Source organism: Terrapene carolina, unplaced genomic scaffold (genome assembly GCF_002925995.2).
Source record: "Terrapene carolina triunguis isolate 2854851 unplaced genomic scaffold, T_m_triunguis-2.0 Scaffold234, whole genome shotgun sequence".
Classification (NCBI taxonomy): Eukaryota; Metazoa; Chordata; order Testudines; family Emydidae; genus Terrapene; species Terrapene triunguis.
This window is the reverse complement of record NW_020664585.1, coordinates 10,973,423-10,988,992: the sequence shown is the minus strand read 5'-3', so window position 1 is coordinate 10,988,992 and position 15,570 is coordinate 10,973,423. Positions and strand designations below refer to the sequence as shown.

General features: G+C 42.5%; 1 protein-coding gene across 1 annotated transcript in view; it reads left to right on the top strand.

The window, feature by feature from the left end:
• TMEM132D (transmembrane protein 132D) overlaps positions 1-15,570 on the top strand; it is a 408,468-nt gene that overhangs the window by 169,335 nt on the left and 223,563 nt on the right. Inside the window, exon 3 of the mRNA XM_026656977.1 lies at positions 2,362-2,508. Within this exon, the coding sequence (XP_026512762.1) occupies positions 2,362-2,508 (147 nt within the window). The remainder of the gene's footprint in view (positions 1-2,361; positions 2,509-15,570) is intronic.

Sequence of the window (15,570 nt, the reverse complement as noted above, 5' to 3'; positions counted from 1 at the left end):
ACACACACACACACACACACACACACACACACACACACACACACACAAAATATTGGGCCTGATTTTCTGTTTGCATGCATTTTGGGTGGTCATTTACACCAGTGAACGGTGAATGTAAAATGCTACTATTATGCTTGAGAAGAAAGGTGTTCTGGCCAATAGTTAAGGTACTAGCCTAAGATGTGGGAGACCTGGGTTCAAACCCCTGCACCACCACAGACTTTCTGTGTGACCTCGGACAAGTTATTTAGCATTTCTGTGCATCAGTTTCCCAAATGCAAAATGGGGTAAACAGCACTTCCTTGCCTCACAGGGTGTTGTGAGGTGCTTACTATGGTAATGGGGTGTATGTGCACGTATAGGTGCCTTATATAGATTCATACCCATTTTGTACTGGTGTCAATGACTATGCTAGGAGTGGGGCAGCAATGATACAGACCAGTTTTCCAGTACGCGTGCCTTCAGAGTGTCCTAATCCCACACTGGCATGCTATAATTAGCAGTACTCTTTAGGTGACCACTCTGGAAAGCTGCACCAGGAGTGCGTATGGCAGTGTGAATGTGTGAATTCGTAGTCAGAGCTGCTTGATCCTGAGAGGTGCTGAGCACCCACAACGCTCAATGAAATCATTTAGGCCCAGATCATGCACGACATTTGGGCCTCACATTAGTTCTCACCTGTGGGACAGAAAGTAGGCAGAGCAGCTACAGAAATTTCCCATCACTACAGTCATTGAGACTAGCTGGAGTTGAAGACTGGCATCAGTTTCCATCCACCTTCTTGTTTTTCTTTCTCTGGCCCACTCTCTCTAGTAAACCTGCCCGGACTGCAAGTTAATTTCCCAAGCTGTGATCAGGCCATTGGTCCGTCTTCCTGAGGGATCTTTATAACTGGGAAATGAATGGACATTGCATCCTGCGTATGATGCAGCATATTGTGAAATTGGCATAGGAGACTCTGAGCACAAATTATCTGGTCTTCACATCATAATTGCTACTGATGAGCTAAGGAAATTGCTAAATAATAATAGCTACCATTGTGCTATCAGAAGAATAAAATAGATAACACCTATAGCATCCAATTTTTAGAAGAAGTGAGTTGTAGCCCACGAAAGCTTATGCTCTAATAAATTTGTTAGTCTCTAAGGTGCCACAAGTACTCCTGTTCTTTTTGCGGATACAGACTAACACGGCTGCTACTCTGAAACCAATTTTTAGAAGGAATCCCTTGTCCTTTTTTAATCTGTTCTTAAAAGATTCCATAGGAAATCTGGTAGAGCGGCAGAGCCAGTAATGCTTTCTACCATTAGTGACAGCTCCATGCTTGCAAAAGTATCCCTCACATTCTTTTTGTTTTCTTAATTAAGGACTTGCCAGCGTGCTGAATGCATTTTGCATATGAGATTTTTAGCAAATGTAATTAAACTGGCATCTCGTGACATCTCATGTGTTGGGATATTTGACCACAATGTTTTTTATTTAAAAAAAAATCTCTGAACGCTAATATATAACATCACTGGAAACTCCCAATTCACCAGCATGAAATAAAGCTGGAGTAAAAAGGGACAATGCCAATGTGGCTTAGTGCACCCATTTAGATGTTTTTGTGGGCAGGGGGCAAGGAGAGAGAATTAGGGGTTACAAAATCAGAAATTAAAAAGCAAAAGAAAGAAAACCGATTACTAAATTAATTATTTTCGTTGCAGCACTGGTAACCTCAAATCAGCTGCTTTGGGCTAGTGCATGAGAACAAGGAAGTGTGTCTCGGTCTCTCTTTCTAGCCTAGTCTTTCTAGTCTTAACCACTCCCATCACCATCTTGCAAACAAGCCACAATCTTGCAAACAAGTACATGCATAATTTTGTGTACTTACTTAACTTTGTGCATGTAAGTAGTCCCATTGAAACCGGACAACCCATGTGTGTAAAGATAAACATGTGCCTAAGAGTTTGCAGGATCAGGGCCTGTAGAACCAATGAGGGCCAAAAGTATAATTGAGTAGCCTAGTTTCACTGTCAAAATGACATGGAGAAACTTACAATCAAGTAGTATAAATGGTGAAAAAGTGTAGTAGAGCTTTAAAATTCTTCTGGTTTTAGCGATCTAATGTATTATGGGAAGAAAATGTGAACACCGATCTATTTACCATTATATCAATAACATTATTATCTTGACACTGTTCCTTTAAACTATGGGGAGGTTTAATTCCATTATACCTTTACCTCCTACCAATGTGGTCCATCTGTAATGAGCTGTAGCATCTCCAGAGGACCAGTAATGAGAAAAAAATGAAGATCCATGTAACAGCTTGGAAATGAAATTCTGTATCTAATTGTTGACATTTCCTCTTGTTCCTCTTAGGGCAAAGGTGAAGAAAGGTGTGAATATTTTCAGTGTAAGAGCCAGCAGCCCGTACTTATGGGACATTAGAGAGAGCGTGGATTATACTGGGAAATATGCACCAGCTGTCATCGTTTGTCAGAGGAAATCTGCTACCTCGGAAAACAGGTAGGTCATTTCCAATAGTTGTACATTTTATAAATGAGATAATTTTGCTTTTTTAAAAGCAGATGTATCTGCTTTGCTATGGTATTAATAAAACTTTTATTATAGTTTCTAAATACACATAGTAAATGTATCAATGGAAAAACTGATGCTGTCTTTAGTTTATAATACTCTGTTTACTGTACCGTATGTACTCTAAATCTATTTTGATTGCCTAAATGAAATGAAAACTACCAGGGAATCTTCATTTCACAATGTTTAAAAGGACTTGCCTTGTCTCTTTGAATTTAGTTCAGCCAGGTTGTTTAGTCTTTTAAAATTATTTGCTTCCAAACAGGTCAGGCATTATATTAGTGGCTTGTTAATTACAGTCTTCAGTATGTATCCTTAGCTTTTGAGAAGGAACTAAGAAACACATACCAGGCTTCAACCCATGTTCTTGTTAGTGAATTTTTAATCCACATTCAGAGAAGTGACATTCAGATCTTAAATTCACATGATGTAATAACTTAGGTAGGACACTGACTCCAAAAACAATATTTGGTTAGCAGTTGTTCCAGTTTCTAATCACAGTTGAGTGTTTTTAAGAATAAATGGTCGATACCTTTTGGTTTCATTTAATTCACTGTTCCTGGGAAAGCGTGGGGAGGGGAGAGCATGTTGGTAACGAGCTAACTGGCTAAAGATTTGTTATATTAATTATTGTTACTATTAAACTGGCATCATGAAGAGGGAGGTCAAATTCTGCAGTGATTTACCTGCATTGAAATGTACTTGGTTTGCACAGGGTGCAAGATTTGGCCCCTTTTAATTGAAAACCTCTTACCTCTAGATACACAGGAAACTAAGGGCTGGTCCACACTAAGCCCCCAGTTCGAACTAAGACACGCAACTTCAGCTACGTGAATAACGTAGCTGAAGTCGAAGTATCTTAGTTTGAACTTAAAGGTACTTACCGCGGGTCCACACGCGGCAGGCAGGCTCCCCCGTCGACTCCACCTACTCCTCTCGCAGAGCAGGATTACTGGCGTCGACGGCGAGCACTTCCGGGATCGATTTATCGCGTCTAGACAAGACGCGATAAATCGATCCCAGAAGATCGATTGCTTGCCACTGAACCAGCGGGTAAGTATAGACGTACCCTCAGTGGCTCTGGAATATAGGAAGGAGGGGAAGGGGGACTTCCTTTACTTTCCAGACATAAATCTGTTTCCCACACACACACACACACACACTAGAATTCAATTTCAAAATCCCCCTCGATATGGTATCCTCCACTTCCTCCCCTAAACCATATATCATCTCATAGCTGGCTGAATTTTAGTGGCTAGGGAAGGAATCTATATATATGCCCAAGGTCACAGCCTTTTCCTCAATAAAAGAAGAGAAAGATTATTAAAAGTCCTGAGTCAAAGCTCACTGAAGTCAATGAGAGCCTTTTCATTCATTTCAGTGGGCTTTGGATCAGGCCCAAAGCAATTATCTAACACCATCTACCCTTCCATTTTTTGTGGCTGTGTTCTGCAGTGCGGCGCAGCATTTCCCTGCTCCTCTTTCAGTAATGGTAAAATGTAGTGTGATATCAAGGGTGGAACAAATTTTGGCTACTTATTCCATTTCAATATTCTCCTAAGCCGAAGCATTCAGTGGCTGTCCTTAAAATGTGCCAGTTTCCATTAGATCATTACATAAGGTTAACCAGTAATTGAAGTATGTTCCCTGTCCTTCCACATGCTGACTATAGGGAATGACTTAGTAGTACTGCAAATATGGTAGTAATGTGATTTAGGCTCCAGTCCTGCAATAAGCTCTGCATGAGCAGACCCCTGTATCCCAGCAGAGCACCATTATTATCGAGTCTCTGCCCATGTAGAGTTCATTGCTGGTTTGGGGCCTTAGTTAGCTAAGGCAGGTGAGAACAAAGATTAATTATAAAAATAATGAATTAATGGAGATATCCTATCTCCTAGAACTGGACGGGACCTTGAAAGGTCATCGAGTCCAGCCCCCTGCCTTCACTAGCAGGACTAAGTACTGATTTTGCCCCAGATCCCTAAGTGGCCCCTCAAGGATTGAACTCACAACGTTGGGTTTAGCAGGCTAATGCGCAAACCACTGAGCTATCCATCCCTAGTCAGGCTTTTAGATTGACTAGGTGGTATCCATGCCAGGTCCTCAAAGGTTCTGGACCCATGTTGCTTATTGTAAGAAATGTAACTCAGTATCTATTTTGAATTTAATTAAAACACTTACAAAATCAAGAAAACATATCACCAAAGCTAAGCTGCTACTGCTACTGCTAAACTAAAAATGGAGCATTACAACAATCAAATCAAGATCAAATTAGTCTCAGTATTGGATTAGAATTACACCTTCAAATTAACTAAGTGATCAAATGAATGCTAAAAATAATCAATTCTTATAAATTGTAAAGAGGATTCTAAGAAGATGATTGTCCACTTGTTTTTAACTAAAGAATTTTACCAAATTTATCAGATCTATCATTTAAATGGTTAAGTATCTTAATACTGAAATCAAATTATTACCTAATGTCTGGACCACAACTTTACAGCTAATTAAAGCTTCCTTGTTAGACTTAATTTCTTGTGTGGTGGCTAAAACTTCCCTTCCCTTCCCTGCAACACAGATACTATAATACAGACCTCAATGGAACACTGCCCTGAGATTTCTAGTATTTTGTGCTCATTGTTGAGCGAGATAGTTTTGCCACTTGTGCTTTTGGGGCGTAATCTTTCATCACTGAAGGAGTTCTGGATTTACACTGCTGCAACAGGTCAGACCGGAAGTCTGTGGTGGAGCAGAGATTTGGATTCAGGTCTCCTGAGTTCCAAGCATTCTTTCTTCTTCTGGCAGCCATGTTTAGGGAAGCAGAAATGCTTAGCTGCAAGTTGCTATAGGGCAACTCTAAACTGTAAAAAGTTTCTGCAGCCCGCTATGTGCTCAGACACAGAGTTCTTCATGTTTGTTTGGGCAGATAATATATGATGAATAATGAAACAGAAACCCAAAAGAGAAACCAAAGGTGGCACAACTTGATGCTTCAATCAATTTTAAGTGTTTCCCAAGTTAAAGCATCTCTAAGTCACTGATTCATTCATAGAGAAAGTTATTTCTATAAGCTTTTTTTTGTGTGGTTTAGGTGGAAATGGAGGGAATTTAAATAGAGGTTGTACAGTGTAAGTAGACTGTACAGATGTTACCGGTATTAAACTCATCTACTAATCATAGACGCCATGATTTAGTTGGTTATAAATTTACACTTGTATGAGGGTGAATGTGAAGATTCAAGGAGGGGGGACCTTATGGTTGTGTCTCCATAAATTTGGAACGTTGTCACCGGCCTGTAATAAACAGGGCACTGAAAACGTCGAATGATATTTGACAGCTGTGCTTAATTAGTTATTCTGACACAGACTCATAATATTTGCTGTTAATATTCATTCAGAAACATCCTGCTGGCTGTGATAATATTTATATGTTAATCCTGTTATGATAAGCTTTTAGTGCCAAAACCTCTTGAAACAAAATGAGTGATATATTTCAAAACGTATATAAAGAAATGTTCAGGCATCCCGGTTAAGTTAGTCACTTGCACAAATATCTCCTTAATCCATGAAATTACACCTGTCACAGTAAGTTAGCTTTATTAACACTATTTCCTGATCCATGTAAAACGATCAGGATCACAAAAGCATTGAATCTCAAGTTAATTAACATTGCCACCTTTGCATTCATGTGATCAGATCTCTGATTTTTAAGAGTAATTAAACAATATGTAAATAGAGTCTGAAGAATTTCTAAAAGAACTCCAGAAGCAAACAACTTGATAACAGAGTTCAATATTTAACTGTTATCCATTCTGCATATTTAGCACCGTTAAACATGCAAAGAGGAATTATTTGCCAATAAGAGCTCTCTTCCTCCCCATTATAATGCTTGATCTTACTCCTAAGAGTGAGTGGCAAAATAGACATGGGTGATATTTAATAAGGAAATCAACATGCTGAATAAGGCATTCCTAATATTTTAAATTTCATTTACATATTAACCAGCATAGTGACAAAAAGAAGTTTTCAAAAGTAAAACAAAGTCCAGAGTTTTCGTGACTATAGAAAGTCAGATAGAATAAAACAAAAATAAATGGGTATGATTGAATGGGATATCACGGTACTGTCTGGATGAGTTTATTTCCTCCGATCTTGGTAATGGTAAGGACAGGCCCATGTGACCTTGGACTACTCACTTAATCTCTCTGTGCCTCAGTTCCCCATCTGTAAAATGGGGAAGACAGCAACTCGCTACCTATCCTCCCTATGAGGATAAATACATTAAAGATTGTGAGATGCTCAGATACTACAGAAGCGGGCACCATAGGTACCTGAAATAGATGACAGTAAAGCTATTAAGCGACCCTATCTCTATTTAAATCAGCGGTTCTCAAACTGTGGATCAGGACCCCAAAGTAAGTCACTTGGTTGGCTTGCTGGGGCTCGGGGCCAAAGTCCAAGCCTGAGGGCTTCAGCCCCAGGCAGCAGGGCTCAGGTTACAGCCCCCCTGCCCGAGGCTGAAGCCCTTGGGCTTTGGCTTTGGCCCCTAGCCTGGGAAGGTGGGGCTTTAGCTTTGCACCCCTGGGGTTGGGGGGTTGGATGGGCTCAGGCTTCAGTCCCCCCTCCTGGGGTCCTGTAGTAATTTTTGTTGTCAGAAGGGGCTCGTGGTGCAATGAAGTTTGAGAACCCCTGGTTTAAATCAGTGAATACTGTATTTTGACAATTGAATGTATATTGGAGAATTCAGTATATTTTTTCCATACGCAAAGAAGTATCCACCCAGGTCGAAAATAGGGATGGGCAAACTTGGAAAGTCTTGGAGAAGAACCCCAAAGTCTGGATCCAAACTAGGCAAATCTTCTTAGTCCCCAAATTCAGTGAAAATGTAGTGTGGCCACGCTTTGTCCTGAGATTTCTAGACTTTGTGCTTATTGCTGCGAAAGAGAGTTTGCCAAGATGGCGTTTCTTATGATTTTTTACCATTTATGCTTTTGGTGCATAATCCTGCACCCTAGGAGTTCTGGATTTACACTGCTATAACAGACTGTAGTCAGAAATCTGGCCAATTATTAAAGGAGTCTATGGGCCAAATTCGGCTTTCAGCTACATATGGGTGACTCCCACTGAGGTAGGGTTACCAGATAGCAACTGTGGAAAAAACGGGACGGGGGGTGGGGGGTAATAGGCGCTTATATAAGAAAAAGCCCCCCAAAACGGGACTGTCCCTTTAAAAACAGGACATCTGGTCACCCTACACTGAAGCCAATGTGTGATAATATGTATATATTAATCCTATTACAATAACAGTCAATGACCATTCCTCTTTGGCTGATGGCAGAACTTGTCCCTGTGTGTCTCATTTTCCATGAAGATGCATCCTAATCTAAGGTACTTCAATTTTCTCCACAGTTATCCAAAGAGTATGAGATAAACTAAATATTATCTGGGGATAAGAGAAGAGGGAGCATATGGTAACAGTCTCTTTGATGTACCCACACTTCATTTTTATTACATGCAGTCTGGGATGTTTAGTATCCCGCATTTCTCGTTTTCAAATCAAGTATGGAACCTCACATTAAATTATTTAACATCTAGTTTTGGTGTTATAACTGCGGTGAGTTACTGCCTCGTTCCTGTACTTGTTGCAGCTGCCATTACGTGTGATAAGGTCTCTAGAGTGCTGTAATCCTAAAATACTGTATGGCTTTCTCCACTGGAACTACAAAAGCAACAAATTTGACATAAATAACAGTCTAATAGCAACAATAATTATATCACGTGGGTTGCTGGTGTTCATCAAAATGCTTCGTAAACGTGGTCCAGCGTTGTAGATCACCAGTAATATTTTTTCCCTGCAAGCTCCGTTTTCCCATAGTTTTACCCACCAAATATATATTAACACTAGGGGAGATAAAATGCTCTGTTCAGTAGAATTACCAAAACAAAAATAAAAGAAAAACACCCCATGGTATGTGTCCCATCCCATACGTTCTAGTTGCTCTTGATGTAAATAACTGGTCTTGAAATTCCAGTGAGAAAATAGTAATATAAGCCTTATGGGCTTTTGGACTAAATATACCTAGTATATCATTGCAATACTTCTACAAGCAACGGGAGGTTTTTGGTTTATACGTAGGTAATTGTATGACAACCTAAGAGCATTTTTCGTTCTCCAGAGGAAAAGCCCCACCTGTGTGTGTTATGTTCAGAGAGATCTGCTTCACTTTGCATTCTTTTGGTAATGTAGTTTTCCATGTCAGACTCGCCTGCCTCTTTTTCAAAGCTCCCCATGGACTCATCTTATCCTACTGCCCTAAGCTTATGTCCACCTGCTCCCCGAGCCACGAGCCATTGTCCAGCAGCTTGTGTACGTCATTTTCACCAGTGCAAAATCTGCTATAGCTCTGGTTTGTAGTGTTTTGCGGCACTCTGCACTGATGTAAATGGCTACACAAGGTGCAGGGCAATGGTGCAGGGTAATCTCTGGCCCCTTTGCTCTACTGCCTGGACTTTCTGAACATATTTTCAGCTTGTGCCCCAGCTGATCTCGTTGGTGCTTTACAAAATCCTCCAGTCTTGCCTTCCTTGTTTTTCCTTCTGATTCTCCATGCTTGGGGGACTCACTGTCACTTGGTTTTACTCTGTTTATCTGGACCCAAGATCTTGAGTCACTTCACCTCTTTAAGCCTCCTTTGTTCTGCTCTGGGCTTGCAGTGATCGAGTAGCTGAGATCAGAATAAGTAGGGTTGCCAACTTTCTTATTGCAAAAAAATGAAAAGCCTTGTCCCGCCCCTTCTCTGAGGCCCCTCCCCTTCTTTGAGGTCCCGCCCCCACTCACTCCATTTGCCCTCCCTCCGTGGCTCACTCTCCCCCACCCTCGCTCACTCTCTCATTTTGACTGGGCTGGGGCAGGAGGTTGGGGCACGGGAGGGGTGAGGGCTCCAGCTGGGGGCGCAGGCTCTGGGGTGGGGCCGGGGATGAGGAATTTGGGGTACAGGAGGGGGCTCCAGGCTGGGGGTGGGGCTGAGGGTTTCAGAGTGTGGGAGGGGGCTCTGGGCTGGGGCAGGGGGTTAGGGTGCAGGAGGGGGTGAGGGCTCTGTCTAGGGGTGCGGACTCAGGGGTGGGGCTGGGGATGAGGGGTTCAGGGTGCGGGAGGGGGCAGGAGGAGGGAGTGTGGGGTGCGGGCTCTGGGAGGGAGTTTGGGTGTTGGAGGGGGCTCAGGGCTGGGACAGGAGGTTGGGGTGCAGGAGGAGGTGAGGGGTGAGGGCTCCGGTCGGTGCTTACCTCAGGCAGCTCCCGGAAGGGGCCGGCATGTCCCTTTGGCTCCTAGGAGCAGGGGCAGCCAGGAGGCTCTGCGCGCCACCCCCAACCGCTGGCGCCACCCCCACAGCTCCCATCAGCCGCAGTTCCCAGCCAATGGGAACTATGGAGCCGGCACTCAGGGCGGGGGCAGTGTGCGGTGCCTCCTGGCTGTCCCTGCACCTAGGAGCTGGAGGGACATGCCGGCCCCTTCCGGGAGCTGCACAGAGCCAGCCACTGCGGCCAACTGGACTTTTACAGCTGACTGGAGCCACCAGAGTCCCTTTTTGACTGAGCATTCTGGTTGAAAACCGGATGCCTGGCAACCCTAAGAATAAGGCCCACTTTGCACAGTACTTTGGGAGTGTGACTGGCTGCTGATGGGTGACATAGAAGCTGTGACTGTCCTGATGAGGACCTTGTGACAATCACCACACTTTAGTCCTCTGTAGGCTAGACTGCAGGAATGTGTTCTGCTCTGCGCTGCCCTAGCAGTCTACTTGGAAGCTCCAGGCATTGCAGAAAGTAGTTAGCTACCTCCTGAGTGGGACGAGATACAGTACATAACACTTGGTCGAGGCACTGGCTTGTTTTTTGCATACAAATGCAGCTGAAGACATTGCAGATTATCTTTAATGCTAAATAGTCTGGGTACCCAGTTACTCCAACACCACTTCTTGATTGGTACCCCAGTTATGCCTGTTACGTTTTACTCTGATATTTTTACTGTCAGCTTTTTGGGGAGTAAAATTCTCCTGAACCTTTGGGATTTCACTCCACTTGGTTGTCCAGCATTCAGGGTGAGCTATAGCACATAATTCAAGGCTTGTTTAATTTTGTACACTCCGTTTATGTTCTAGCTTTGGTTGATTTAGCATTGTACTTGTAACCTTTCCTTTGCTGAGGTCTGCTGACATTAACCAGGAAAGCAGCAACTGTAGTGTCCCTTGTTGACGGCTGCGTGTGCAATTTGTTTTGTTATATTTAATTTTTTAAATTGTTTGAAATAAAATATTAAATAGAAAATGTCAACTTAATCAAATAACTAATGAGATTTTCAAGTGACTAGTAATTTTAGGTGCCTTGATTTTGGGGGGCTCAAAGACACCTTAAAGGAGCATTTTCATACAGCATTAACCACCTGCCCTTTGAAAATCAGGCATCTTTAAGGTATCTTAAATTCAGCACTCCAGAATTAAGCCATGTAAAATTACTATTCAGCTTTGAAAATCTTGGTCTAAGCCACCATTAGGATCTGGACTGTATTAACTAAATCAGGGAGAGATTATATGTTAATTTCATTCTGAAATATCAAAGTTCAGTTTGATTCTCTCTTCCCAGGCATTTAGGGGGAGGAGTGATCTAAATCTCACTGTTTTTCCCCCCCATCAGTTGTAAATGCCTCTTCTCTGGCAGCTTTTGAGGCCCACAATGCACATCAGTTAGTTTTCAAAAAAAAATATTCTATGCTGTTCCAGCCATCTAAGTGTTTAATTAATTGTTTTGGTGCCCTGAAAGTACCATATAGGTCTCTCCTCAAAAATGACATTTAAGCTCTCAGCGTTTCAAGAGAGATTAGTCAGAACAGTTGCAAAGCCTCAATTTCTTGCTTAAAACTTGTATTAAGACTTTAAAAAAAAATATTGATTAGTAGCTCCTTAGTGGAGTCACATGTCAGTTATGCCAGGGTAAATCTGGAGTAACTCCAGTCTCTGCAGTGGATTTATGTCACTGTAACCAATACAGAATTTGACCTCACTGCTTCACTCTTCTCCACATTAACCTCTTTTCTCTAATTTTCATAATAAAAGCCCTATTTTATTAATCAGGAAACCATCTTTTCCTTAAGTATGTCTCACCAGTGCTAATGTGCATTGTGCTCATCTTCTTGCAGCAAATCAAAGAGGAAGAGATGAAATATTAACCAACAAATCTTAGACAAAGGCACTATTAGGGGACTTTTTCACCTGTTTGTTTGAATGAGGCTCTTTCATTTAAAAAACAAAAAGAGTCCAGGCAAACACTTCAAAGGCATGTAGATAGGCTCTTGGCATCTTGGAGGTGGACCTTGTTTCTATAGCCATGACATTTAGATAAAGAAGGTACCACAGGGCACTTCAGCTGTCATTACAAAGATGAAGATTTCTTTTAATCTTTGCTGAACTTTAAGGTGCTCCATAGGAAGGGAACTTTGCAGGGTTTCTTTGTGAGCATAATATTATTAAAAATAAGAAATAAATGACAATTAATGTTGAATTGTTGACATAATCTCTTGCAGCATTCTGCAAGAAAAAGGATTCTTTCCCTGGTTCAGTGGAGTATTGCTCTTTTCAAATGAATTATTTGTAATAACTTATGTTTGTATAGCACCTTCCAATCTCCGAACGGTTTGCAAATGATGGTATACAAGAATTACTTCGGTGGTAGGGGTTTATCGCCATTTTTAAATTATTAGAGGTGCGAACACCTCTGGGGTGCAACATACATAACTTAGCAGCTCACAGCGACGATATCGAACAGTTTAGGACAATGAGCTTGTGTCTCCATTCTGCTAAAGCCTTTTTACACAACCTTGGTAACATAAAGGGACCTTAGGGTGGTGGGAGGGTTGGGCAGCAATAGAGTGGATGAGAACATCCCCCATGGAAGAGCCTCCCAGCTAGTGAGCTTCCAGCCCGCAGCATAGCGGGCAGATGCAGGGTTTTTTGGGTTATAACCAGAATTCACTGCAATACAGTCATTCTCCACTGCCCTGGGCCCTTATGGGGCAGTCAGAAGCGAAGTATAAGTAGGTGCAGCCCTGAGTCCCTTCTGTGGACCCAGAATATGTGGGTTTAAAGCCAGTATTGTCCCACATCTTGTGTCCCTGTCCCAAGTGCATGAATGGAGTAACTGAGAAGCAGGCCCAATGTCTCCTTTATGCCGGCCTTGCTACATCTCCTAGAGAGAGAAAAACCAAGGTTACCATGTTCCACTACTCACTGCAGGTGTGCAGGCAGCTTCGCAACTGATGAGCCTGATCCAAGGCCCAGTCAAATGATAAGACTCCCATGAAGATCAGTGGGATTTGGATGAGGCTGATTTGCCCTAGAAGCTGACTTCTCTTTCCAGGCTGGCACTCTAGTTGAATGTCAAGTATCAGGGGGTAGCCCTGTTAGTCTGTATCCACAAAAACAACAAGGAGTCTGGTGGCACCTTAAAGACTAACAGATTTATTTGGGTATAAGCTTTCGTGGGTAAAAAACCTCACTTCTTCAGATGCATGGAGTGTTGAATGTGTTGCTGTGACTGTGACAGTCCATGATAGTAAATAAGCCAGTGGAACTGTTGGAAAGAATGGCAATCTTGATGTTGGCCTGATAAAGCCCTGAGCAGTTATGTGCCAGACTCCAGTTTGCTGACTCTCCACCATCTCCATTGCTAGAAACCAGCACTCCCTCTCTATAGCTGTGCGTCAAGCCCCTCTGAAAAAACATTTTCACACCACATAAAATGTCACAGCGGAAGGCAACCTGAGAGAGAGTCTGCTTAGTTCAGTTTGGACCCGTTCCATGTTTCACAAACACTAGCGTCAGGATGACCTCTCCTGACCTCATTTCAGCAGTGACCCTGGGGTGGGACTTTGAACAGAAGGAATTTTGGCTTCAGGCAAAGTGTGCAGTGCTTGTAAGGAAAGATGAATTTAATTTCCTGTCCTATCTCATCTGAAAAGAGGAGATCAGAAGTAGAATTTTTTTATCAGAAAAAAATCATCTATATATTTTTGAATTAAATTGTATTGATTTTTTTTTGTATGAAAGAAAGAACAGAAACCAAGGATACAAGCATTACATATCTCTCTGCCCCCAAAGAAAAGGAAAACAGGTACATGCTGTTAAGTATATAACAAACCTAGTACAGTACCTTATTCAAAAAATCAATTAAGAATTTAAGAATGCGAACACTAATGTCATCACCATCATTGCCAGTTACTGATTTAGCTCAAGAGGCAGATGTCTATGGTGTGACTGTGAAAGGTCGTGGGTTGAAACTCTGCTGATGACCTGAGCAGGAAAAAATAGTATATGATCAGGTAATTGAAGATTGTATTGCAAAGCATACATGGAGGCAGAATTAAGATTGTCTGGGTCATTTTAATACATTTTAAGGAGTTCTTATGGCACACAAAGTTCTCTGTGGCACAAGATGTTGGTGATCTGACTTGTGTCCTCTGGAGACTGGAGTTTAACTCCTTCTATAAAGTTAGCTCAGTAGCAGAGTGATTGTACGACTGGGCTCGAATGCCAGAGCTTGTCATTTAGGATCCTCACCATGATTTTTCAGTAGGTCATCCTAAATGGTCAGCACCTGTAAAATCAGTGAATAATACTAATACTTCGTGTTTTTTAACACCTTCATCAGAGGGTCATGCCACAAGTTACTAAGCCTCAAATGCTCCTGTAAAATGGGTAAGCCAAGTGAATAATGCAGCGGTTCTCAAACTGTGGGTCGGGACCCCAAAGTGGGTCATGACCCCGTTTTAATGGGATCACCAGGGCTGGCTTAGACTTGCTAGGGTCTGAGGCCAAAGCTGAGGCCCAAGCCCCATCACCTGGGGCCGAAGCTGAAGCCCAAGGGCTTCAGCCCTGGAAATCGGGGCTCAGGCTTACAAGCTCCCTGCCTTGGACTTCGGCTTGGGGTGGGGCTCAGGTGGGCTTAGGCTTCAGTCCCCCCTGCTGGGGTCATGTAGTAATTTTTGTTGTCAGAAGCGGGTTGTGGTGCAATGAAGTCTGAGAACCACTGGAATAATGTATTTGAGGAACACAATTGAACCCTAAGTAACTTGCCTCAGGTCAGACATTGGGTCAGTGAAAGAGCTGGCAATAGATCAGAGAGTGCTGCCTCTCAGTTGCCTGCTCCAATCACGGGCCCACGCGGCTGGGGTGCACATGCAAAAATTCTCCTCTACTGTATTTTTCTGCCGTGTGCAAGTAACAAAAGACATTTTGTTACTTGCCGTGTGCAAGTAACAAAAGACAACTATTTGGACATGTTCATACATATTTGTTGTCCAATGCAATAAATATAATTTTAATGTGTGGGGGGGGGAGGGAGATTTTCCTCAGGAACCTTCAAGACTCATCATCACCATGCACTCTTTTTGTGTCTGTGATAGTTAAAACTGTGTCCTCTAAGACATGGATAGCCCCAGATCCCTTACTCACAATTCTAGTGGGACAGGAGGAGTTTACTACTTACGGAAAAGAGAGAGAGCAGCCTTCAACCTGTGGAAAATCTAATGTTAAATCTAAAGATTCGATGTCATGAGCAATTATCTCCAATTTTGCTGTGGGTTTTCTTTCCTTTGGAGGATATCCCCTGAGAAATCATTTTAATTACTCTGTCAGTTAGAAGTGGGCAGGTGTCAAGGCTCCTTCCCCACTCTGAACTTTAGGGTACAGATGTGGGGGCCTGCATGAAAACTTCTAAGCTTAACTACCAGCTTAGATCTGGTCCGCTGCCACCACTCCCAATGTGCTAATTCCCTTCCCTGGGTAGCCTTGAGAGACTCTTCACCAATTCCCTGGTGAATACAGATCCAAACCCCTTGGATCTTAAAACAAGGAGAAATTAACCATCCCCCCTCCTCTCTCCCACCAACTCCTGGTGGATCAAGATCCAACCCCCTTGGATCTAAAAACAAGAAAAATCAATCAGG